At 38.6% G+C, this 27,777-nt stretch overlaps 1 protein-coding gene and 1 long non-coding RNA gene across 4 annotated transcripts in view; one reads left to right on the plus strand and one right to left on the minus strand.

Annotated features, from left to right (window-relative positions):
- The window catches only part of LOC125925524 (uncharacterized), a 401,134-nt gene extending 384,675 nt beyond the window's left edge, over positions 1-16,459 (minus strand). For both annotated transcript variants that reach the window (XR_007458857.1, XR_007458856.1), the window contains exons 1-2: positions 16,323-16,459; positions 15,656-15,772 (exon numbers count right to left, since the gene is read on the minus strand). This is a non-coding gene — a long non-coding RNA (uncharacterized LOC125925524). The remainder of the gene's footprint in view (positions 1-15,655; positions 15,773-16,322) is intronic.
- A 2,228-nt stretch (positions 16,460-18,687) lies between these two features.
- The window catches only part of LYPLAL1 (lysophospholipase like 1), a 40,945-nt gene continuing 31,855 nt past the window's right edge, over positions 18,688-27,777 (plus strand). Inside the window, exons 1-2 of one of the 2 annotated variants that reach the window (XM_049634564.1) lie at positions 18,688-18,826; positions 24,294-24,420. In XM_049634564.1, the coding sequence (XP_049490521.1) occupies positions 18,733-18,826; positions 24,294-24,420 (221 nt within the window). In that variant the 5' untranslated portion in view covers positions 18,688-18,732. The remainder of the gene's footprint in view (positions 18,827-24,293; positions 24,421-27,777) is intronic. The other variant, XM_049634563.1, reaches the window with a different exon arrangement.

The raw sequence follows: 27,777 nt of genomic DNA on the forward strand, positions 1-27,777 counted from the left end.
GGATCACCAGGGCCATCAGGAGCTGGAAGATTCACAGAACAATTCTTCCCTAGACCCTTGGTAGGGGGGATGGCTCCCACTTTGATTTCAGACCTATGGCCGTCAAATTTGCGAGACAATAAATTTTGTCTTTTTAAGCAACCCAGTTTGTGGTGATTTGTTACAGTGGCCCTAGGGAATTAGGGCACCTCTCCTACTGCTTATTCTATAAAGAATTAGAAAAAGGCATTTCAATGACCTTAGAGTTCACTAAAGAATCAGAGATTCTAAATAAAGAACTAAGTTTAAAATTCTGTAAATCATACTCTGCCTGAGGAAAAAATTATGCTAATCATACTTCACATACAGAAAACACAAGCCGTTACTGGCAACATTTATTTTCACTTTTGATGGTCCAATAATGAGAACAAAATCTACTTACAGTCGAGAGACTTTTTTCCCTTGTGTAGCATACTTGTACATAATTATAAAACAGCATGTTCTTAAAAAAATATGTTCTACAAAAATAAACCTAAAGGAAATATTTTAGAAAAAAATTAATTCCAAGAATATAATGAAACACTGTCATATTTCTGCCATCAAAAAACTATTTCAAGAAATATTTTCATTACTTTTGGTTACTACTGATCTATCTAGCCCTGTTTTAAATCTATTACACAGTAAAGTTCATTTAAAATATTCACTAATCCACATTTTTCCACAACCTAAACCATCAAAGATGATTTTTTTTAAACATATTTTAACTGGGTCCATTTATGCACTTTGGACTATTTTGTCCTGGATTATTACCCAAATGAAACATAGACGAGACCCCAAATTTTCACTTATTAGGAAAAAAAAGCCTGTAAAAATTTTACGCTTTGCAATCAAAGGTAGTGCTCCCAGCACGGTGCCTGCTACCCATGTGCAGCTGTGAATGAAAAAGTTCAAGGTGTGATTAAAAGGTCTTTTTCATATTATCCTCCCTTAAAGGTTTTTTAATTGGAACACAGCCATCATTAACAGAGCCTGTTCACCAGAAGTCTTTGCTCTAAGTGACGACAGGAGCCACCCAACTTCTGCTTCTTCTTGCCAGGTTGATGCCTGCTACTGACGTCTCTCAACAGTGTACCCACTCTGTCCCATGTCAGTTTTAATAAAGAAAGTAACATGAAAATAACTCTGCTTATAAGCTTTTGACAGCCCGCGGCTTCATCAGAAATTTGGTTTTTCACGGCACAAACAGGAAGCATTGGGTGGATCTGCTCTCTCCTCTGTACAAATACCAATCTCTCTCTCCCATCCTCACTCTGGCCCTCCTTTCCAGTTTCTCCACATCCCTCAGTAGCAGGATTGTGTTCTGGTGGCCTGGCCTGAAAACTTTAATGCTTCCTTCTGTGTGTTCCCTGCATCTAATGTGTCGTCAAAACTGAAACTGTGTCCATTTGTGTCACCGCTCCAGCTCTCAGATTTCCCATTTCCTGTCACCTGAGTGACACCCTTGGGCACAGACTCCTCCCTGCTGGAATCCCTCACATAGTCTCCTTCCAGGTAAATATTCCTGAAACATGACTTTCTTCATGGCATTCCCCTGCTTACTATTTTGTTCGGGTTGCCAACTGTCCACTAGATAAAAGCACTAATCCCACAATAAGTTTTCAGACCCCTCTACAATGTCGCTCAATTTATGTATCCATCTTTCTTGTAAACTCCAATAGAGCTACTGTTCCAGACAGGTCAGTATCCATACTGCTTCCTTTCTAGCTGTACCTCTTCCTTCTCCAGGCCTCACGATTACTGTTTCAGCCTGTCCCAGGTTCCCCTTCGACTGTGGGCACAGAACGTCACTCCTCTTACCCACTGTTAAAACTACCAACTCTTAAAGATCCTGCTCAGTCCTACTTCCTCAGGGAGTCTTCTTACACTACCCTACATAATAATATTCCACCTCTGAAATAATTAACCCCCATCCTTTTTGTATATGTAACTTCCTCCCCTTCCATTTCTCACATTTCCTCATGCTCAACTAAATTGGCTCAGAGACTGGGTTGGAGACCTGCAGGCTTTTTCCTCTCCTTATTTCTCCATCTATCTGCCCTTTCTGGACTTCCTTCCTTGCTCAGCCTATATGGTGTCACATCCTCATCGATATAATCAATAGTCCCATCTCACCTTGACCTTCAGCCTTACTATCTCTAATACTGATTAATAACTTGTTTATTTTTTCTGTTTCTTTTCTGTAGCTACTGGTACAAATTTGATGATGATGCAGATTAGCTCCTTTGAACTTTCTACATGCATGTATGGCTATTTAGTAATTCTTCCCCAATCTAATTCAGCTTCCTTTTTCTTTAAGCATTTATGGAGTTTCTTAAGTGCTTAACCTCTTCCCTATTCCTTTCATTCTTAGCAAATGGCCATTAGAAGGTATAATCTTGTTCAGTGTCACTATCACCACATTCACATTTTTTTGTTTATGTATTTATTTTGAGAGAGAGAGAGAACATGGGGGAGAGGCAGAGAGAGAGGGAGAGAGAAAATTCCAAGCAGGCTCCACGCTGTCAGCACAGATCCCAACGTGGGGCTCAATCCCATGAACCATGAGATCATGACCTGAGATGAAACTAAGAGTCAGATGCTTAACTGACTGAACCACCCAGGTGCCCTCATCACATTCAGATTTGCCTAGATTTCTTTCGGGTCTTAGAGGAAGAGTGCCCCTACTCTCCACGGCTCCCATTCCCTCCCCTTCCATCGCTTGGAGTTCCATTGTTCTAGTTCACCATTTCCCTTGGCTTCTTCTGTCAATTCATAACGTGCTCAAAGCATCCCCATATTTTTAAGTGTCCTTTTTCTTTCCACCCTGTGCCCTTCTTGGCTTTACAAGTAAATTTGTTCAAGGAATAGCCATGTTCACTTTTTTACTCTCCATTCCCAAGCTGAGCCACTGCAATCTGACTCATACTCCACTGCTCTACCGAAACTGCTCTCAAAAACAGGCATATGTACACGATGGAATACTATCAAGCCACAAAAAAAAAAAAAAAAAAAAAAAAAAAGAAAGGAATCTTGCTATTTGCAACCACATGGATGGACCTTGAGGGCATTATGCAAAGTGAAATAAGTCAGCCAGAGAAAGACAAATACTGCATGATCTCACTTATAAGTGAATCTAAAAACAAACAAACTCATAGAAAAGCAGATTAGATTTGTGATTACCAGGGGTGGGGAATGGGGGAATTGGATGAAGGCTATCGAAAGGAGCAAACTTCCAGTTATAAGATAAATTAGTAGTGGGGATGTAATGCATGACATGATGCCTATAGATAACACTGCTGTATGGTATATTTAAAAGTTCCTAAGAGAGTAAATCCTAAAAGTTCTCATCACAAGAAAAAAGGGGGGATTTTTTTTGTACCTATATGAGATGATGGCTATTAACCAAACTTACTGTGGCAATCGTTTCACAATAGATGTAAGTCAAGCCATTAGGCTGTATGCTTTAAACTTACATGTTGCTGTACATCAATTGTATCTCAATAAAACTAAAAGAAAAAGAAAACCAAAAACATTGCTAGTCACCCCCCTGCTACCTGCCAAATCCAATAGTCTTATTTCATCCTCAGATAGCCCCTCACAGTTGTTTACCTACATTCTTGTTTTCATGACCACCTCCATGCTTCTTTCTACCTTCATGATTCCTCCTGATGGTTTTTCGCTGATTGCTCTTCCTTGGCCTAGCCTCTAAATGTCGGTCTTTTACAAAATTATTCCTACGTCCTCTTTCTTCCTATTATTACTTTTCTCTCAAAATGGTTTCTTTGCTTCCTCTGGATTTATCACAGGATAAGTCCTATGATTTATCTGATTTCTATACACTGATGATTCTAAAAATTTACTTCCACCCCCAATCTAAACTTTAGACTTATTTCTAGCAGTCACCAAATTTCTGCTGACATCTCAAATAGCTGGCAAAAAGTTGAACTCATTGTTTTCATTCGACACTTGCTCCTTCCTCTATATTCTTTACCTTTGTTAATAGCCGCATAGGACACTTGGAGATAGTCATTTGAGACTATTTCATATACTGCACATCCAGGTCTAGTGGGTAACCAGGTCTTAACCCATTCTACCTTTCCAATATGCCCTCATCCCCATCCTGACAACCTAAATTCAGGTAATTCTTGTATTTCCCTAGTCCATTGACAAAGACTTCTTACGAGTCCCTTTATAAGGAGTCCCTCCCTCTTTCAATCTACTCAATATGTCAGCCCTAAAGTTATTTCTATGTTGCCAGAGCTACCTTCTTACATACATGACCATGTCACTTCTCTATTAAACAAAAAAAAAATTAACTCTGATCTGAAATATGTTTTAAAAACTAGACTGTCTTTTGTCTTCCCAAGGTAAAATAAGGTCTACATATAAAGTCTGGTTGAGAAGCCCAGTGTGTAACTTTTGCCCATGTGGTTTTTATTTGAGAGACGGTTCCCATTTTCTTCTATTGTTCAAAGGACCAGGTGCTATCTGTGAAACCAATTCTTCCTCTTTCCAGATGCAATTCCCTCTGCTCCAAAAAGGGTCTCTCCTCATCAGTGGTTACATACCAGCCTGCCCGGCCTGCTGTGGCAGTTCAGTTGTATCTCACAGCCATGGTTAAAAGATGGAATTTGGGCGTCAGTAGGCTCTCTTAAAGATGCTTCATTTATTTCTACAGAAAAGTCCTTTCACTTGACAATAAAATTAATGTCACTTTTAAAATGCTCTCTGCAATGTCCAGGGTCCTGGCTTCCCATCTGGAATAAGATTATAAGGATTAAAGGAACTGACCTAATTGAAGATGGCCCTGGATTTTCAAGATTATTTTTGAAGATTTACAATTGTTGGTTTGCCTTTTACATGTGCAAACAAAACCATCAAGCCAATTAAAGCTGCTTCCAGTTTTCTCTGACAGCTCAAGAAGGTTCTTATTCACTGTCAGTGCCAGGCTGGGCATCGTGCAAGTCTTAACACATGGATCTCCCCTCCCACCATGGCTGGAAGAATCAAGCATTTTTTTTTTTTTTTCCAAACCGTTGTTTAAGATTTGTAAAGGCTCTTCTGGCTTCCAACGTAAAGCATTACTTAGAAGACTGAAAGCCTGATTCAGGCTTTCTGATTTTTAAGCCTGTGTTGATTTTTAAGCCTTTCGCACAACATAAATATCAAGAGCTTTATCTGAGTTTACTTGTACTGTCTCACTCAAGATGGATCTTAAAAATGCTTTAAGAATCTTCCCCTGGTTTGTCATGTGTTAGGGTGTGTGTGAGAGCAGGAAAGAAGAAGCCAAGGATTAAGTTTGTTTATCTTAAAATTTTTAGCTTGTAGTCAATCACTTCATTTTAATGTGCTGCATCATCCCACAGTAATTGTTTTAACCCATTTCTGCCTTTCTGTGAAATCAGTTTACTTTGTTCTTTTGAAATTGCTCTCGAGAAAATGAGGGACATAAAGATGGGGGGCAATTGTACAAATAATTACATCAAAATCCAACTACTGAAGTAGAGTTTGAGCTTGTATTTTTCTCTACTGGCTCACCATTCCAAGCGTATTTGTCATGTAAGGCCCTGAGCTATCTATATTTTGCAGGATAGAAAAACACTTGGATTAAATGGGTCAATCAGATGATTAACTAATTAATTAACCTTCTGCTTCACTTCTCCTCTGACCTAACATCTGTTTAGGGGAGCCAAACATGATATACTGATAGTCATTTTCATAAGACATTATTCCACGTTATAGAAGTTTTGTGGAAACAAAAATCATAAAACTATAATGTCCTCTTAAAAAAAAAAAAAAAGACACCCTCCCCCACCTTAAAGAAAAGCTATAAATTTAGGCCAATATAAACTTGTCAGTGTTCTCCCTCTCGGTTTCACACCAGGGCGTGGTGCTACACAGCTGGGGAGCTGAGCTAATAAGTGTTGAAAAATGAAAAATGCTGCTTTATGGCATCACATAAACTGGCAAAAAGATTACTTTTACCTCCACCCCACTTTCGACAAACAAATGCCAAAATGGAGATGCTGTAAGAATAAGACTTTATGGGATTGGACCCATGGGGCAAACAGAATTGTCTTGTGGGATTTTCTTTTTATTGAATACTATATGTAATAAGAAGTGGCCTAACATTTATAAAATCTAATCACTTTTTGTTCCTTTTTGAACCTCAAAGGGGTCATTTCTAGGAAAGCTGTTGGAAACACTGCATAATGATCTATTTATCCAGTAGTGAAACAGGATTATCCCTTTTACAAGGAGACTGAGCTTTCCCCAACAGTATAAATACCGTAATATGAATGTACAAATTGAGCATTTTGAGGAACATCACATTCAATAAGTACTTATTTACTTATTTATTTATTTTTAAATGTTTATTTATTTTTTTGAGAGAGAGAGAGACAGAGCATGAACAGGAGAGAGGCAGAGAGAGAGGGAAACACAGAATCCGAAGCAGACCCCAGGCTCTGAGCTGTCAGCACAGAGTCCAATGCGGGGCTTGAACCCATGAACCGTGAGATCATGACCTGAGCTGAAGTTGGATGCTTAACCAACTGAGCCACCCAGGTGCCCCATTATTAAATAACTATAATAAAGTTTAAAGAGTAATGTTAAGTGCTCTTGGGTAATTTACATTAAATAATATAATCAGAATCCAGTTGTTTTTCTTGGGCTGGTTTGTTTCCTAGCTGATGACCATTTACTCTCACTCACTCATCACTCACTCGCTATTCATTCAACACTCAATCACTAAACATCTATTGCAAATTTACCATTTCCAAGTCACATAGGTCTATTAAATCATGAAAACTCTTCCATTACAGTGAATATCCTAAATTTATCATGAGAAGAAATCCCTTTATTCAGGGGCTAAAAGTCAACTTGGTAGAGAGAGAACAAGGTAAGTAAAAAAAGAGAGACAAGAGGGTACCTTGTCAGGAACATTCTTTCCCTGTAGAGAAACATATTGAACTTCAGTGAAAACAGGAGGAGAGAGCAGCTCAAGGCCTGATCTTCAGGCTTCTAGGTGTTGTTAAGAGTCCAGTGGCTGGGAATTTCTGCTTGTAATATTTAAGGAACAGTGGTTGTCTGTTCTGCTATGCCTTCCTGATTTTCCATACCTAGAAACATTCTCTCTCCTCTGACCTTGCTAAAATTTTACCTATAACCTTTTTATAGTATTTACCTTATAAGTATACACCTTTTGTCTCTCTACTAAATGTAAGCTCCTTAAGGGTAGGACCAATGTCTTATGTATCTTTAATTTACCAACAGTATTTAGCATAGTACATTATACATAATCAAATACTCATAGCACCAAATAATACTTATTGTAGTCACAAGTAAAGAAAATTGAGAAAACAAAAAGGCATGCTTAATGTTTGGGAGAAGTCCCATTTCAGTTGATTAATAAATAATAGGGTGAAACGAGGGAATTCTGATTACAGCTTTTAAAATGTGCAATTATGTGAAGAAGCCACAGAAAAGTGACCTTCTTCAAATCCCCAAAAGTATTTCAGTATATTTGTAGGGTAAATTTAAGACTACAATTACATGAGCTAAGTCTTATTACCATTTTTTGTTCCACAATATAATATAATGCATCACTGGAGTCTTTTCCTCACAAACAAATGCAAATTCTGCAAATGGCAGATGGTTTTCAAGAATGAATCTATTCCCCTGTCATTATTACTACTGAATTACTAGTCAGTTTACAATTACATACACCAAAATGGTAAGAATAAGAAGGATTTTGGTTAACTACAGTGGGTTCTAACTACTGTATAGCAAATGGCTATAAAATATATCTTTTTTCCTCATCATCCTGCTGCTATATACTCTGAGCTACAGAAAGGAAAATATAAGTTCTTTAAGAATACAAAACTGTCAATCTATCAGTTCTATTAGCATTTTATCTAATTTGGCTCAGTTTAATGAAAAGTTTCTACTACCAATCCTAAGGTAATAGGTACTAAGGTTTTGGTATCTGATTGAACTTTCAGGATAACTAAATATGGGAAGGCAGTTCACTGCATCTCCAGGTCACATCTAGGAAGGTAGCATTGATTCTGATTTCACTGTGGAAGAGAGATTATTAGTTTTGTTTGTTTGTTTTGTTTTGTTTAAGATTTGGACTGTTCAGATTTGGAAAGTGGTAAAGTTTGGACAATTTTACATTAACATGAGACATCTGGATATGTGAGTAATCACTGATTTTGTATCACTGACAATGAGATTTTTTTTCATCCACTTGAATTCAAATGATGGTCACTGCAGTAAAACTTCACTGGGCTAGGCACAAAACACCCAAAAGGCTTACATGAGCTTAAAGTAAATCAACTGCAAACAGCAGGGCCTGATAGAAGTGCTCATAGAGCTGCAAGGAGGCCCTTCTTCAAACAACGTGGGAGGTGGGCAAGAAACTTCAGCAGAAAAACTTGGAATGTAGTAATGTGGAATGTGGTGACATCGTTTGAGGAAAGGATTTAGTCAGCCACAGGTCAAAAAAGACAATAATTATAAACAATGACAACCTCTGAGAACAATAGCCATACCCACAAATTAAAGTTCTCTCTTCAAAGGACTTCATTTTAGGCTTCAGAGCCCAAAATAATTCCCATGATTAGCATAATCTTTGAACATAAAGAATGGTCTTTCTTTTCTACCTTGTGATATAATTTAAAAGGAAAAAAAATGGTTCTTTACACTATTTGTGTGTCCTTGTTTTCCTTTTGGAGCCCATACAAATCTTTTAATGAAATCCCTAAAGAAGCATCTTGGATTGACCTTATTGGAAAGATCTCAGAGATCTGTGGAACAGTTAAGAAATGGTTGCTGTTGGGGCACCTTGGTGGTTCAGTCAGTTAAGTGCCCAAATCTTAATTTCAGCTCAGGTCATGATCTCAGAGTTTGTGAGTTCGAGTCCCACATTGGTCTCTGTGCAGAGCTGCTTGGGGTTCTTCTCTCTCTCTCTCTCTCTCTCTTCCTCCCTCCCTCCCCCTGTCTCTGTATCTCTCTCTCTCCCTCAAAATAAATAAGTAAACTTAAAAAAAAAGATTGCTTTTGAGTACAAAGAATATGGCTGAAATTTTTTTTTTTTTTTTTTTAGAGAGAGAGAGAGCACATGTGCACAAGCAGGGGAGAGGAGCAGAGGAACAGAGAGAGAGAGAGAAAGAAAGAGAGAGAGAGAGAGAGAGAGAGAGAATCTTAAGTAGGCTCAGCTCAGAGCCTGATTTGGGGCTCGATCCCAGGAACCTGGGATCACTGAGCCAAAATCAAGAGTTGGATGCTCAACTGACTGAGTTACCCAGGCGCCTCAATGAACTTTTAATATCACACTCTGTATTTTCCTTCTCCTTCTTTCCTTACTCAGAAATGAACAAGTCTTCTTAATGATGTTATGAGAGAAACTTGGTGCTTTACAAAGCACAACTTGGAAAAAATGTAAGCACCTTGTGTTTATAGCCAGCACCATGGGTCAAAATCAAAATTGTGTCCTGTGTGAACTGAAATAGTCAAGAGATTTCACTTGCTGTGCATTTTTATGTTTTCCGGAAGCTTGCTTTAAGACAAAGAACGTATTTGTTGATACTTCAGTCTTTGCTGTGGTCTACTGAAGGTCTTAAGACAATAATGACATTGGAGTCTATGTCTGTGTGTGTGTGTGTGTGTGTGTGTGTGTGTGTGTGTATCAAAGGAGAATGGGATTTGCCTTCTCTACTTCCATTTTAGCATGTCTTCTCTGAATAAGCAACAAATTGATGATAATTACTTCCACGAGTGGCTTCCAGATTTTACCCATGTGACTAAACAGAACTTCTCTCTGAGGAAACTGGCAAGAGAGGGGAAACTGTTAGTATATGCAGTGATTTCAATCACTATGAAACACACTTCTTTGTCTATCAGCTCTACTTGCATGATGTAAAACACCTACATTAGGATACTTTTTTGTGGAGAAGGGACAGATTTAAATCTGTATGGCACATGTGGATCTATTCTTTTGTTACAAAAAAGAAGAAATAAGTAGATGAAAGCTGATTACTATTTATATTTTAATGCTTTACTTTTTCTATTTTAGATTTTAAGTCTTATATCCATGCTTTATAGAAAGGGATATACATTCTTATAGTCTATGTTAAGCATGGCAAGCCCTTTTAACATTTTACATAGCCTAGGCAAAAATTGGCTCTTAAATTCTTTTCAGCTAACATTGAACATTGATGCATTTTACATATCTTTTGTGTGAAGAAAAATAAATAATTCACACTTCTGCAAGTGAAGGTATGTACTATTTCTGACTTTCTTAAAATTATATTATTATTAGAAGTGTCAGCAGGCTTCATGGGTGGCATTTCTCACTGAGAAGCAAGACATGAGTCAATATTTTTATTAGAGTCAACCCACTTGTCTTCACAAACAAAATATTATTAATGTTTTTCCATTTAGACTTCAATGCTAGTAAGAAGAATATACAAATTGCTAGAAGAGAGAAATAAACTACCGTGATAAACAGTTTTTCAAAGACCGCCATGGGCGCAAATTGATGCAAGAAGTTGAGATTGTTAATTAAAGTTCCAAAAGCTGATGTTTAATGTTTTTTAAAAATGTAAAGTATTGAGTAGATTGCTCAGTCATCATGTACTTTTCCTATTGACACAGCTGTAGTTAATGAGATTTTTGAACATCCTCTGTCTATTATGCATTCTATAATGACCACGTAAATATAAACTAGTGGAGAATATGGGAAAAGAATTAAGTGAAAATTCTTTTACAAACACACCCATACATGCATATGCACGTGCACACACATGCATGCACACACACACACGCACACCCTTTCAGCCTTGCCTTCAAGTGAGAAAATAATTGCAAAGAACTTAGCCCAGGGGCCACATTAAGTGGAGGCTCTTTATTTTTGTTAATACTGTTTTTAGGACCATAGTTTAGAGTGGGAAATGGGAAAGACAGAAAAGTAAATGGTCAGTTGTGCAAATGCTACTTTTGTGGCGGCTGTGCTTACTGGAGGAGCAGGTGTAAAGGGCATTTGGGCTCAATGAAGACAAATCAAAGGAGGAGAAGATAGACTTAAGTTTTGGCAGGTAAGTAGGCAAGTAAAGGATGGGAGAGGGGAAAGTTACTCCTGGCCAAATGGGCAAAGGCAGAGGGGCAAGAGGCAGCACAGCACATCTGGAGAATTCTTGGAGTTCAACATGATGAAGAAACAGAACAGGAGGCTGGTTGTCTCTGGAAATAAACAGGGAACTGAACAGTTTTTTGAAAACTGGTTTTGTGAAGTCAAACCTTATATCAGATATCAAAAATATCTTTAAAAAAAATTCTGGGAAGAATCCTTTCATACAGTCTAGGCACTGGGAATATAATGATAAAAAAAAATCCAGTTTGGCTTCAAGAAGATCAAAGAAATAGACACTCACTGAAATATAAATTGTACCATATTTAATTTATCTTGGAAATTTAGACTTTGAGATGCATATCATACTATGATATATATACATATATAGATATACATCTATGCATATATATATATATGCATATATAGATGCATATATAAAATGAGGCATTCCTATAAAAATGACCCCATTTGCTTGTTTCCAGGCTTGGATTTGCAAGAATTATCCTAAAGGACAGTGTTTTCTAAATAGGATAACTTTACTTCAAGAGTATGTAAGGCAAGACAATTCTTTGGAATGTAGAAAGAAAATATTAAAGCTTGTTGATATCTTGTTTTTATCCCACACTTTTAAATTTCTACTTTTGTTTATGTTTTGTGTCTGTATAGTTCATTCATATAATTTATAAATAAATAAATATGCACATATAAAATATGATAAAAAACTTTTTACTGATAGGGCACACATTGGAAATATTTTGGAGACAATTACCATATACTATACAAGTTAATTATTATTTTTCTCCTACCCACTAAACTGGATGACAAGGTAGCTAACACCAGGTAAACATAATTGTTTTGGTTTCATTGAGGGTATAAAGAAAAGGGGCATCTAAAAGCCTTGTTTAAGAGTGCCTGATTGGCTCAGGTGATTAACCACTCGACTTCGGCCAGGTCATAATCTCATGGTTCATGAATTTGAGCCTGCGTCGGGCTCTGTGCTGACAGCTCAGAGCCTGGAGCCTGCTTCAGATTCTGTGTCTCCCTCTCTCTCTGCCCCTCTGCCACTTATGCTCTGTCCCTCTCTCTCAAAAAATGAATAAACACTAAAAAAAATTGTAAAGCCTTTTTTGTTGGGAATTTGAATGAACCTGTGGCCATTAATCATACGTGATGTTGCTTTCAAAAACATACAAGCAAGAAGGAGGGTCACACCTGAGATCTATACATTTGTAGGGAATCCTTTAGTGAGTTCACAATACCTCTAAAGTGCATTCAAAATGGTGTCTGTGTGTGTGTGTGTGTGTGTGCACGTGCATTGGTGTCCCTTTCTTTTGAGATGGTCCTTAACTTTAGCTGAATCTTAAAGGACACCATGAACATACCCTTACCATCCTCACCATCACTGAATTAATAGACTTACCATAGAACAACATCCTTTCTCCGTGGGCTGGCTGACTGTAGTGCTCCAATCACACATGCCACATTTTAAGCAACTGGCTTCCCTGCATTATGGCTCTTTGTTTGCCTTGTCCTTTACGACCTAGCTCTTCTTTTCACTCAGTGTCATGTCAGTTTTGTCTGATTCCCACCACAAGATTTCTTGATAATGGGTTTTATTTTTTTCAAAGAATTCTGCTTCCTAAGGGAAGGTGGAAACCAGTCCTAATATTGTGATCCTGGCCCTGGCTTTGTTTCCTCCAAGTCTTGGCCCATCCACCCCTAGCTCTTCCTGGAGACTGCCAATATGGCCAATGACATTATGGCAGGTGTTGGAAGGAGTATAGAATTTCACCCTTTATTCACTCTTTTTTCCTCTAAATATAACTCAATTAAAAGCATAATTTAATTCCAACAAGTAATATTTACAATTCTTTTGTGGGTATTTCAGGAGAATACAAAGATCAATAAAACAGTTCTTGCCCTTAAGAAATTGAAACTTACTAGACCACAGGGTTAGCAGGATAAGTATTCAAACTTAGGTTTCTTACCTCAAATCTACTGCACCTTCCACCACAGAACACTCATAACTTTGTCTACAATCAGTTTAGAATTGTGTGTGGCTTTTCAGGTTTTCAACACAGAATATATATATGTGTGTGTGTGTGTGTGTGTGTGTGTGTGTGTGTGTGTGTGTATCCTTAACATAGTCCACTTTGGAATAAATTGCATTTACTTTTTACATGGAAAGACTGATTTTGTATTATCTGATTATCTTTTTAAAAGATTCTTTTTAACTCTTTTTTTGCCTTTACTGGCCTTTACTAAACAACAAGAAAAAGTAGGAAGGGAGAGTAAGGTTGCTAAGTCAGTCTGTCATACAAGGAAGGAGGAAAATGATAATTGCTGATCTTTCTGATACTACTAAATAGGAGTATGTGCAGTACAATTAAGAGTTTTGAGCCATAATTTTATGAGCAGAATTAAATAGAAGAGGTACATGTATAAAAATAGCAAGTGTTCCATATTTAAACTTTCGTGATCCTAGAATCATAGAACTGGTAAGCTTATCAAGCCCTACTCCCTGATTTCACAGTTAGAGAAACACATTAAAGAGATTAAATGGCCTGTTTAATGTCACCTTGTTATTCCTAAAGCTGGAAGAAGAACTCCTTAGTACCATTTCAATATTCTTTTCATTGTATACTGTTACGATTACATATATAGTTCATCTTCTCTTAACTGAATGTATCAGGATATAGATGTTCAGACTGTATTGATAGGGAAATTACTCTTTTTGCTTTACTTCCCTGTCTATGTAATAGATGTATGGAATCCAACAGTCCCCTCAGCAAATGGGAGAGTTTGAAGATTTAACCTTCAGTGCCCTCAGGGAAACAGGATCTGGTTAGGAGTTGCTAATAGTTATTGTTCTGAATTTGAAGAGCTATCAAGGTCTACTGAAGGAGAACAAAGAATGGATTCTAGAGTACACAGGCAATATGAAGATCAATGGAGGGACCCCAAGACTACTATAAGGACTTGGAGAAAGTTGATTAAGAAATATTTCCAGAGAGTAGCGTGGGAATATGAGAACTGGTCAGGGAGGTATTCAAAAGGGAGAAAATCCCTTTACTAAATAAGAGTCATATGGCAATGCAAATAACATGTTCCGGTGTCCAGGCGTTTATACTGACCACCCAGCCTATGTTCAAAGGAGGGACTTCCACAGTCTTCACCCTGGGCCTGCACACTGTTTTGGTGGGAATTACTTTGACTGTTAATAGTAAAGCCGAAGTGACAAATACCCATGCTCCAAAACCAAAACTGCATTTAGTCTATATTTGAGTGATTCATGTGTCCACCTTCCCAGTGCTGCCTCAGCCCAGCTCACAATGCCTCAGGTGACCCATCTCTTCTAAAAAGACCCCATCTATGCCGTGCATATCTAGTAGGACTCGTGGGATGAAGTAGGGGGACTCCTCTCACCTGTACCTAAAAGGACTGTATCTAGAATGACAAATGCAAGTTGAAGCTCCCAAGAACTGAGGAGATGGCTATATTAAAGTTTATAAACTCATATAACTACTCCTTTCTAAAGAGTTTAGTTTTACTGTTTTAGAAGATATTTATAAGATACTTAAGTTTTTTCTACTTTTTCTTCCATAAATGGATATAAAGGACCTTACTTGGTTAATTCACAAAATTTAACAAATTATCTACCACTGGGCCATTTCGTTTAACGTGTATGTATTATTTACATTCATGTATTTCTCTGTCCCTTTAAATAATTCAACAGATAAAAAATGGAGGGGATACAACTTGATGCTCAAGATTGAGGAAAACAAGATGCGTAACTGTGCATTGTCTGCATGACTAATGTGAGCTTAACTGTAATCGTTTGAAAGTATCTAATATATTACTCTCAATGACTAATCTTGCAACCATTTTTTTAAAGCCAGCAAGTGTGCCCTAAAGAACTTCTAAGCTCACAGGAGGAGAGCAAACTAAATTCCAACCTTGCCATTTATATCTTTAGATTTCAGAAGATGTTGAAACCCTACAAAAAAGGAGATTATTTTTCGTTTTTATTTCGTTTACTAGATTTTCTTAGTTTAGACACTGAAGTTACCAAAAACAGGGTACATCAAATATAATGGGCAAATAGACTGTCTGAGAGCAAATGAGTAACAACAAAAAATTAAGAGCTACACAAAGAGTAAAAGAATGGCTGAATAAAAATCTTCGAGGGAGAATTTTTCCCCAAGTTCAATAGGGCAAAAGATCCACCATAAAAGAAGCAAACAACCATCCTGAAACTTAATTACATTTCAAAGTAATGCAGTTACATGAAAGGAACAAAACGTTTTTGTTCAATAGTTTGCCTACCAGATGGCATTTCTAAATATAGTAATCTAAAACCTTCTGTTTGTTCTATAAATAAAGATGAAAGGAATAGCAATAATATCTAAGCATTTAAATCACTGGGAATAAAAGAGTACTTTGATTGGGTTTAGAAAAAATCTAGTTTATTCTAACAATGATCCCGAATCTGGGAAGACTCACGTTCTAGGTGAAACTCAGAATCCCAGCCTTCCGGTATTGCTCTTCTGTCTGCTCAAAATGGGTTTCATTCACATTAAGGAACAAACCAGGAACTAATACCAGGAGACGTGGGGAAATCTGAAAACATAAGAACTCCTAATCAGTAGGGACTCTAAAGGGCTACCGTCCAAATACCAGAAGTATTTTGGGGCCTGTGTGTTGGGGGTGGGGGGGCGGGGGAGGGTTTTTTGTTTTTGAATTAAAATAGCTGGGGTATATCCTGTCTTATTTTTGTGAGCTAATGTGTAAATGTGTAACGGTTAAGGACCTGGACTTTGGAGTCAGGCCTAATACATGAGCCCAGGCTTTATGGGTAACTGGCAGTATGCTCTTGAGCCGGGTCTTGACTTCTTTGAGCTTCACTGGCAGAAACAGATAGCAATAGTACAGACTTCTATGGGAATTTAGTTATGACAGCACCGGGCACCCTACTAAGTCCCAATGAATTTCGGCTGTTTAGTATCACTGTTAACAATAGTGATATAGCTATATTACATTAGCTATATTAGCTGTATTACTTTAGCAAATAATTACGCTCCTGATTTTCTGCTATCTCGAAGAACACGGTGATGCGCAGCCAGGTTCTCTGGCAGTAATAGAGTTCTAAGAGTAGAACTCAACGCCTCACCTGGCACATCTCCAAGTGGTTTCTCCCAGTGTAACACTGCCCTCTTCTCACTTTGCTCTTCAGAGTTACTGAGACTTCATGTGGGGAAGGCAGGCCTGAAGACAGAAGTATTTTTTAAGAATTGGTTGTCAGAGGTCCATCCCAGTCTGTCCTTTCTACATTCTCAGTACTCTCAGCTGGCGATCTATAGTCTTGAGTGAAATGACTCGAAGTTCCTTTTGCATCTGGTCAACTAAAAGCAGGTAGGACCATTCCCATGGACAGCATTGGTCCAACACTGTGATAGCACAGAGCTTATCTTGGCAACTGGCTCATGATGTTAAGCAACTTAGCCACTTGGGAGTAGGGTGAGTACCATGAACAAATAAAAGGTAAGTTGTAATTGCTTAAATATGATGCCAACTACTATGAATGGAAGGCTGGTGTTTAATGGCACTTAAAGTTCCACTGGGTTGTTTGTTGAATTTTACACGAAGAAAGAGCCACTTGCTGGGTCTACAGACTTCAGTGTTAGAAGATGTCTATGGTTAGGTCTTCAGATAGAAGGTAGTTCCATTTATTTTTAGTATTTTAAAAACTGTGACCGGGTGCCTGGGTGACTCAGTCGGTTGGACGTCCGACTTTGGCTCAGGTCATGATATCATGGCTCGTGGGTTCAAGTCCCTAATGGGGCTCTGTGCTGACAGCCCTGAGCCTGGAGCCTGCTTCGGATTCTATGCCACCCTTGTTCTCTGCCCCTCCCCCACTCATGCTCTGTCTCTTTCTCTCCTTCAAAAATAAACATTAAAAAAATTTTTTTAAATTGTGATAAAATGTACGTAACACACAATGTACCATTTCAACCATTTTTAACGTAGAGCTCAGTGACAGTAAGGACATTCACAATGTTGTGCAACCATCATCATGATTTCCAGAAATTTTTCATCATCACAAACAGAAACTCTACACCCGTGAAACAACATATCCCCATTCCCCCTTCCCCTCTGCTTTTGGTAATCCCTCCTCTACTTTCCAGATACCTCATCTAAGTGGAATCACACAATATTTGTCTTTCTGTGTCTGACTTATTTCACGTGGCATACTGTTTTCAAGGTTCATGTATGTTGTAGCACGTATCAGAATTACATTCCTTTTTAAGGCTGAATTGAAAGGGCGGGCCTACGCCGGCCGACTCCATCTTGTTCTGTGTTCTCCACCTTGAGTGACTATGTCCCCGACATGACCCCTTTTCCGGGAAAATCACAGAAACCTCAGACCGCGCCTCCTCCCCTTGAGTAACCTCCCGCTCACCCGTTCAAACTTCCTGATCAAAACACGCCCAGCGACCTGCGTAACAGGACTCCGACCCTTCCCCAGCCAATCGGCCGAGGCCACGACCCTTCCCCAGCCAATCGGCTGAGGCCACAGCCATTACCTCACCAACTGCCCCTAGACCCCTATAAAACCTTTGTGCTTTTGAAACTCGCTCTCTCTCCCTGGTATCTCACCGCTGCGTCGGTGCAGGTAGGGGATTGAGCTCGAGCTAGCTCGAATAAAGGTTCTTTTGCTTTTGCATCGGACTCAGCTCCCTGGTGGTCTTTGGGGATCACGAATTCTGGGCATAACAGAATAACATTCCATCACAGGGATTCCATCTTATGTTGTATACATTTCGTTTACCATCCATCCCCTGAAGGACATTTGGGTTGCTTCCGCCTTCTGGCTTTCGTGAATAATGAACACTGGTGCACAAAATACTGGTTTGAGCTCATGCTTTCATTTCTTTTGCATATATACCAGAGTAGAATCACTAGCTCATATGGTAATTGTTTAACTTTTCGAGGAAAAACTAAACTGTTTCCACAGCTGCTGCGCCATTTTTACATTCCCATCAGCAATGCGCCAGGATTTCAATTTCTCCACATCGTCACCAACATATATTTTGTTTTCCGAATAATAACCATCTTAATGGGTGTGAAACGGTACCTCCTTAGATTTGCTGTGTAAACTGTTTTTTGAAACTACAGATTTATTATAGAGCTGTCTTATTTTGCATATAAAAAGCCACACACATCCTGTTCAAGTCCCAAAGAAGGTGAAGTATGATTGTATCTGTTAAATTTTGAACAGAAAAACAGCCTTATATCTCCAAATAAAAAGGCAATCCTGACTTTCAGGATGGCAGCTAAAAATCCCACAGCAAACAAATATACCCATTAGGCTTAGCGAAGCTGTCACCTTTACAATACCACCCTCAGCAAAACCAAAAACTCTCACGGAAACGGGACCTGCCTCAGATTTGACCCAGAAGCGCCACAGCACCAGCCCTACCGCGCAGGCGCGTCTTCGGGCGCGCGCCCTGCGTGCCTACGTGCGCGGGCCCGCGGGGCGGTGGAGGGGCGGGGCCCACGAAACTCCTCGGGCGGCAGCGATGGCGGCTGCGTCGGGTTCAATTCGCGTGCAGCGTTGCATGGTGTCGCCAGCTGGGAGGCACAGCGCCTCGCTGATCTTCCTGCACGGCTCAGGTGGATTACAGTTTCACGTCCTAGTTTTCTGCTTGGGAATCGTCCTCCCCTCGGGTCCCCCAGTGTTGCCCTAGGCGCTGGGCCCATTAGGGCTCGGTGGACTCGGAGAGGGCGACCCTCCTCCCTTCTCTAGCCCTGTGGCTGGGGACACACAGGCCTGGTAATCTGTTCCCAGCCTTCCCCACCGTGTGTTTCCTTTTTCTATCTTGTGGTCACTGGCCCACCGCCCTCGCTGATGGCCCCTGTGTCCCGCCCCTCGGCCATCCCTCCATCTACAATATACTCTTCTTTGCAACCCTTGCTACCCTCCCCTACCCCCACCATTGTTCTCCCTCAAGTTTAAACAGAGCAAGTTAGTAAGGTAAGTTCTCTGCTAGAGACAAATAAATTATTTAGTACTTTCCAGGGTCAGTTATTAGTGATTTGGGTTTTCAACCGCATTGGATTGTTTGCCATTGCTTTTCTTTTTCCAGTCTCCCATACTACTGTAGACATTTCAGACAGTTAACTTAATATTTATTAATACTTTCTGTGAGGCACTGCGCCAGGGCTGGAGTGCCTTTCTCCCTTTCCTCACTTTCCTGCTCCCCCTTCTTTCTTTTTCCTCTTTCCCTCTCTTGTCATTAAGCCCCCAAGATACAGCACCGAGTCAGCTCTCAGTCCCAGGGGTAAATCTTCTCCTTGCACTGCCCGCCCTTAGTGACGTGTGCTTAATTCGGTATAGCATTTCTTCCACTCATCTGTAATTACTTATGTCTGTCTTTCTCACTTCACTTTCCCTTCCTCAAGAGTAAGGACCCTTGTTTTAATCTTTGCATCCCTAGTGCTTGGCCCAGAATAAGTTCTTGGGAAATATTTTTTTAAAGAAATGAGATGCAGCCGGTGTCCTCAGGGCGCCTACCTAAAGTTAAAAACAAAAACAATTCAATTAGTTTGAGTCAGCAGTGGACGGGAGATCACAAGATGGTACATGATTTACTGCCAAGAGAATTGTAAGGAAAAAACTGTGGTTAGGCATATTAGGGCATTTGGAAGATAAAGAGCTTGTCAGATTTGACCGAGAACGTGGGCTTTGAGCTGAGACTTTGGTAGGCGTAAAGAGATGGTGATTGGATAGTGAAGGGGATTGGAAAGGTACCGGGTGGAAACCTGGAAATGGGCTGTTGTGGGAAGTATTCTCGTTTTAAGAATGAGTCCCAATAGGCTGAAGTTTGCCCAAGGTCACTTGGCTATTACTGTGAGTGGTCATGGAATTAGGATTCGCACTCAGATCTCTCTGACTTCAGAAGGGGTAACGTGGAAAAACTCTGAGCTAGGATGTATCACTTTGGAAATAGGAAGAAACTGGCCAAACGTGTTGAAAGGGAAATTTGGCTGCTGAGATATATTTAGAAGGTGAGGTGGGGTGTCTAAGATGACACCATTGCTTTCCAATTAAGAGACTGTTACTGGTACTATTTTGGGCTCCAAGGGCGTTCATTTATAAGCATCCAGAAATTCCCCAACACCATAATCTTTTCAGTAAATAAGTTAATTATATTTTATAATAAATAAGTTATAATAAATAAGTTAATATTTTTAGGAAATACTCCTGGACATTTCTTTTTTCCATGGGTCGCTTTGCTTAACGTCTATCCTTACTCTTTTCAATTTCAAATTACCGATGTTTTCATGAATTGTAAATCCAGATTTGTACAATATAAAAGTATATATTATTTTTTTCTTTTGTACTTTGGAACAAAGAATTTATCCAAAGAATTCTAATTATGCAAATGTAATGCAATTCCTATATAGTTAGAGCTCCATTGTAGTAAATAAGACCCTTATTGAAAGTATGATTTTATATTAGACTTTACTATATGTGGTTATGTTACAGGAGATGTTTGGGTTCTGGTTACTCCAAATATGGTCAAACCAATTGTGACAATTTTACCTTGCTGTTAGAATAAAGTGCCAGCTTTTTAAAAAGCAGACCTTGTGAATGGATGGATGGATGTTGCTTTGTGGCATTAAGTTTTGCTTTTTAAGATTGAAGAAGTGAATTTAGAAGCTTTTTTTTTTTTTTAATTTTAAAAGTCTGACCTTCTCTAGGATATGCCAGCGATAGAAGAATATAGGGGAATGTGAGTAATACATAGCTTAATCTGAGCGTTTCCTACTCCTAAAATACAAAAGTATCTTCTTTCAGGATGATAAACACAAGTAATAGTTTAATTAGCTTTGTTTAGTTTCCCGGCTTAGATTAATTCACTCTGTTGGATGCTCCTTTAATGGTATTCATATTTGTAATTACTTAATTTAAGGTCTGTATTCCACACTGCACTATAAGGTTCACACAGACCATGCGTGCCTTGCTTTCTCCTCCTGTAGTGTCTGCGAACTGAGTTGGCTCTTAGTAAAGTCACCAGTAACCTGTGTGTTGCTAAATGTAATAAACATTTTTCAGTCATCCTCTTATCTCATTATTTCAACTGTTAGCAGCAGCATTCAGTATTCTTTTTTTTTTTTTTTTTTTTTTTGAAGAGTAAGGCCAGTACAGGAAGCAACTATTAATGTTTTTTTAATGTTTATTTAGTTTTGAGAGAGAGAGACAGAGACAGGCAGGGGAAGGGCACAGAGAGAGGGAAAGACAGAATCCGAAGCAGGCTGCAGGCTGCAGGCTCCAGGCTCTGAGCTATCAGCTCAGAACCCAGTGTGGGACTCGAACCCACCAATGTGAGATCATGACCTGAGCTGAAGTCTCAGAGGCTTAACTGACTGAGCCATCCCCATCAGCATTCGGTGTTCTTGAAACACTTTCTTGATTCTTTTTACCTGTTTGCTCCTTTTGGTGTATTTTGCATTCTCTTCTATCCATTAATTTTGGGGTTCCTCAGAATTTGGTCCTATTTTTTTTTTCATTTTGTTTTTTTTCTCCCCAGCTAATGTGCATATATGCCCAAGGATTCTGTTTTTTCCTCTGTATGGTGATATACATGTGTGTCTCTAAGTTTCCTTTGAGCTCTGGACATGTTTTTCCAGTGGCCTAATTATCACTCATTCATTAACCCATTCATTCAAGAAATATCTATTATATGGCCACTGTGCAAGGCACTGTTCTAGGCTCCAGGCATATAGTAATGAACGAAACAAACAAAATTCCCTTCTGTCGTGGAACTTACATTCTAGTGGAGGAAATATTATAGAGCGAGTGGATAGTAGTAAATTCTAAGGGCAAGGAGGATGGGAGGTATAGGGGGTGATAATTTTAGATAAGGTGGTCAGAGTAGGTCTCACTACAGTGGTGACACTTCAGAAGTTAGACTTGAGTGAGGCAATCGTGTAGGTTTTGGGCTAGACTGTTGCAGACAGGGAAAAGCCAGGAGAGAGGGTCTGAGGTAGGTTCTCCGACATGGAACGGCAGTCAGGCGTGTTTGTCTGGAGTGAGAAGAGTAGGCCAGGATATCCAAAAGGGTGCTGGCACAGGTGGTGTGGGGCAGGGGTTGGCAAACTTTCTGTAAAGGCTCAGATAGCAACCATTGTAGCTTTTGTGGGCCATATAATGGCTTCTTTTCTGCTTCCCTCTTCTCCTTTCTTTTCCTTCATTTTTTTTTAAATGATTCTTAAAAAAATGTGAAAATTGGGGGAGCCTAGGTGGCTCAGCTGGTTATGTGTCCAACTCTTGCTTTCGGCCCAGGTCATGATCTCATGGTTCCTGAGATCGAGCCTTGTGTCAGGCTCTGCCCTGACAGCGTGGAACCTGCTTGGGATTCTGTCTCTCTCCCTCTGCCCCTCTCTTGCTTGTTCTGTCTCTTTCTCGCTCTCTCAAAATAAATAAAATAAACTTTAAAAACTGTTAAAGTCGTTCTTATGGTTTTTGTCTTCCAGCTGGCTGTAGTTTGCTCAACCCCAGGTAGAGGACTTGTATGCATTCTGAAGAGTACCTCACACTCAGCAAGTATAAACCTGCTGATTCATGCATTTCCTATCTCAGTGTGTGTAGTTCCATTGCTCACTCAGTTATCCTGGCCAAAAACCCCACCACCGTCCTTGAAACCTTCCACCATTGACCCCTCATAAGTAACCTATCGTCAATGTCTGTTAATTTCATCTCCTAAGTATCTCTGTACATTTCATTGCTAGAACCCTAACTTAAGCATCGGTCACCTGAGCAGTAGCCTCCTTATTGATCTCCTCACGCCCACTTTTGTCCCTCCCTTCACACAGCTGCCAGAGTGCCCCTTAAAAGAGTGCCACCTTTCTGCCAAAAAGCAGCTAGCTCCGGGCTCTGAGGATTTCTCTAGCCTCATCTTGCACTCCCTGCTCTTTCTCTCAATTCTTCGACGTCATCCTGCTCCTTCCAGTGAAGGATCTTCGCATTCGCCATATCTTGTCCGAGATGCTCTTTCCTTGTGCCCTTCCCTTTTCACCAGCCCGCGGACCTTAAAACTTTGTGTCGGCTTGTGTCAGTTGTGCGCTAGGCCTTATGTGAACAAATAACTCAGGGGATAAAGTGCAAAGTGACCTTTGCTCTGCAGAGCTTACATTCGGGTAATGTTATCCCTGAACTCCTTCGCTGAGGCAGTTCTGAATACCATAAACCCTGGCAGCACCAAGGGTCTCATCGTTACAGTGGTTACATTTGCCTTTAATGTTTACGTATGGTTACTCGGCTACTGTCTGCCCCTCACAATAAACTGTATACTCAGTGAGAGCCGGGACTCTTTTCTTCCTCATCTTGCCCTCACTGCCTGACACACTGATGTGAATTCATAGATATATTTTGAATTGATGTCTTAATGAACTGATTTAAAAGAAATTAAAAGTTGTCACCTTTAAAATTTCCTCTTCAGGACTACAGAAGATGGACCTATATTTTCTTCCATTTTTTTTTAATGGAAATATCCATACCTTAATTCTTGCATGGATTTTGGTTACTTTTCAGCCTTCGGGTTTATAATCATTATTTTACATCATGTAAACAGGTTATCGAAATTAAACTTAGATTTCTTCAAGTTTACAAAAGTATGCTAACTATCCCTTTGATAGATTTTATTGCTTTAACCAAGAAAAGTGTTTTAGGTTGTTCCAAGTACAAAAGTTTATATACACTTTAAAAATTTACTCTTTTTAAGGGTAAGATAAAAAATGGCAGTGTTTAAGATCAGATAAAGAATTTTTTTTTAGAAAAAATAATTTACTTCATGTATTTGTTGCTGTTGTACCCTTAAACAAAGGAGAAACTTAAAACTCATAAAGTGATCAGTGCTGAAGTTACGAGTAAAGTAATCTAAATTATTTTTGGCTGTTTATACCTGACCAGTTAATTCATGTTGATAAATTGGTTTCTGTGCAGTTATTTTTATTTATGGAAATTTTTTTTTATTCCCTGTTCCAGCCTCTGTGTGACATGAGAGTTATAGACTGCTTTTAAATACACTGTGTTGTCAAAATGTTTTATCTTAACCTAGATTTTGTGATCCATCAGGTGATTCTGGACAAGGATTGAGAACATGGATCAAGCAGGTTTTAAATCAAGATTTAACATTCCAGCACATAAAAATTATTTATCCAACAGCTCCTCCCAGGTATGCAGTAATTTATCTCACTGCCCAGTATAACTGTAGCATAAAATGTATATAAATAGATGTACCAGCTGAATGTTCTTTAAACTTAATTGTGTATTTGAATTGGGGTACTTTTTTTCCAGAACTTTTTATTTTTTCAGTTTTAGGATTCAGCCAAGTTTTGCTAGATGAATAACTTATTGCCTTTTTGTAAAGCATTCCCTGAAGCTTTTAACTTAAACTTTGTCCTAAAGAATAGTCTGCTGAACTCAGCTTCCTCTAACCCTGCAGATTGCTGTCTTTCAGATTCTCTTTTTCCCCCAAAAAAGAAACTCCAAAAGAAACTTTTTTTTTTTACTCCAAAAGAAACTCCAAGAAGCATAAACTTTCTAATAATTTAGTTATGCCACAATTGATAAACTCTGGAAAAAGGTTTTGTGGCATTGTTTCTACACTTAAAAATTTTTGGAAATAATATTAAGCTTTTTGAATCAGTAAACCAGAATAGGAACGTGGAATTGGCTACTTACTAAATAGATTATGCAACCTATAGATGTGTTTAACAAAATGCAGAGTCATGAGATTGATACAGTTTTGAAGTCAAACCGCTTTTTATAATTATTAAATTAGCATCTCCATAAGCTTTTATCCTGAGCACATGCTTTAAACTGGGGTTTCCAAATACTTTTTTGGGTAAGCAAAATAATGTGCTGAGCTGTACAATCCACTAATTTCTCATTATCTGTTCTTGGTTTATTCTTATTAATGACACTGTGTGCTTATGCAAATGTGATTTTTATTTTTCTATTAACTTAATGAGAATCAGAACCAGAAGTTCAAGGACCCTTTTGAATGCAATTAAGGTTTTACTTACCTTAGTTGATAGAATTGAAAATGGTAGAGCAAAATAATGATAATTTTGTCATAAAATTTAAGAGTCAAAAAAAGTTATTTTAATATAATTTTAGAAGAGTTTAGTAGTTTGGTAGGGCAAATGAAAGGCCTAATGACCAGGGCGCCTGGGTGGCTCAGTTGTTTGAGCATCCTACTCTTGATTTCAGCTCAGGTCATGATCTCACATTTGTGAGATCAAGCCCCGCATCGGGCTCTGAACTGACAGCACAAAGTGTGCTTGGGATTCTCTCTCTCTCCCTCACTCTCCCTCAAAATGAATAAACATTAAAAAAAAAAAAAAAGAAGAAGAAGACCTAATGACCAAGAGGTTATTTTTGTGCCGTAAGTTGAATGTCTTTGAAATGTCAGAAGAGCTTTGTTATTTGCTATTGGTTTGTAGTGAAGTTGGGAAGAAGAAAGACAGTGGTATTCCTACAGAGACAGAAAAGATAAGTTCATTTCAGCCTAAATATAAGCATAATTAATAAAATTGAATGGAAGATCATTGGAAACAGATTCTAGAGTCAGTACTTTTCAGTTTATGAATTTACATCATCACCAGTTTTGATATGTGTTTACAGATAAGTGTATCTCAGACTTTAGGCTGGAGATAGTTCTAAGAATACAACAATCTAAGTATTGTTTGTGGGTGCTGTTGTGTTTAAGTAAAATCTAAAATCACTGAAATATTTCCCTGAATTCATAATAACTTTTTGGTATTATATATCTTAATAGTCAGTACATATTTGGACAGATCATCAAACATTTTAGACCATGCTAACCATGAAATGTAATAGGAGTTACAAATGTAAATTTAAATTTTCTTGATACCACATTAAGAAAAGAAAAAAAGAAATAAGTAAATTAATTTTAATAACATATTTTAGTCAACCCATTATATCCAGAATATTATCATTTCAACACATAATGTATATAAAATTATTAAAGTGATAATTTGCATTATTTTATTCATTCTAAATCTTTCAAATCTGGTGTGTATTTTACATGTGTAACACATCTCAATTTGAATACTGATAAATTTACATTAAATAATTGACTCAAAGAAAACAAAAACACTAATTTGAGAAGATATATGTGCTTCTATGTTTATTATTGCAACATTATTTACAATAGTCAAGATATGGAAACAACCCAAGTGCCATCAATAGATCAGTGGATAAAGATGTGGTGTGTATGTGTGTGTACACACACACACACACACACACAAAACCAGGAATATTACTCAGCCATAAAAAAGAACGAAATCATGCCATTTGCAACAACGTGGATGGACCTAGAGGGTATTATGCTAAGTGAAATAAGTCAGAGAAAGACAAATGCCATATGATTTCACTTACATGTAGAATATAAAAAACAAACGGGGTGCCTGGGTGGCCCAGTCAGTTGACTGATATCAGCTCAGATTGTAACGATCTCATGGTCGTGGGATTGAGCCCAGTGTTGGGATTTGTGCTGAACATGGAACCTGGTTGGGATTCTCTCTCCCTGTCCCTCCCCCACAATATGTCCCACGTTTCTGCACACATGCTTTCTTTCTCTCTCTCTCTCTCTCAAAATAAATAAATAAACATTAAAAAAAAAAGAACAAAGAAACCAAAAAACAGACTCTTAAATACAGAGGGGAGGTGGGTGGAGGGTCTGTGCCATAGATAAATGGGATTAAAAGGTACTAATTTCCAGTTATAAAATAAATAAGTCACAGAGATGAAAAGTACAACATAGGGAATATAGCCAATAATGTAATAACATTTAATGACAGATGGTGACCGCACTTACCATGAGTAATGTATAGAATTGTTGAATCATGTTGCGTTCCTGAAATGGATAGAACACTGTATGTTAGTTATACTTAAATAAAACATTATATTAAATAAACGTAAAAGTTCAGTAACTGGTTACACTAGCTACATTTTTAAATGCTCTTTAGGTATATGTGTCTAGGAGCTACCATTTTGGACAATGTAATTTTAGACTTTCAAAAGGAGTTCCCATACGTTTATAGTATGCTAGGGGCAACTGTTCTAGATCAATTCATCGTTTTTACCTAAATTTCTCATGACTGACAGTTCTTGAACTTGTAAGATTTCTTTTTTTTTAATGATGAGGTGATTTAAATTATTCATTCTCAAGCAAGGATGACTGTCCCTCAGAGAACATTTGCGATGCTGGGAGACGTTTTTTGGTGGTCACAGCTGGCGGGAGGAGCAGCATAGGAGGCTACTGGCATCTCCTGGGTAGAGGCCAGGGTTACTGCTATACACCTTCTACTGCGTGCGACAGCCCCCATGACAGTGCATTAGCCAGCCCCAAATGTCAGGGGTGCCTAGGTTGAGAAACCCTGCTTTAAATTACACCTCTGTCCCACTTAGACTAGATGATTAGTATCCTGGTTCTCTGTTAGGAAAAAAAATAATGTTGCAGTGTGATCAGCTGTTGATATTTTAGGAAAACAAACATCTGAGGTACTTAAAGTATGAATGGCATCATTGT

This window comes from Panthera uncia, chromosome F1 (assembly GCF_023721935.1).
Source record: "Panthera uncia isolate 11264 chromosome F1, Puncia_PCG_1.0, whole genome shotgun sequence".
NCBI classification, from domain to species: Eukaryota; Metazoa; Chordata; class Mammalia; order Carnivora; family Felidae; genus Panthera; species Panthera uncia.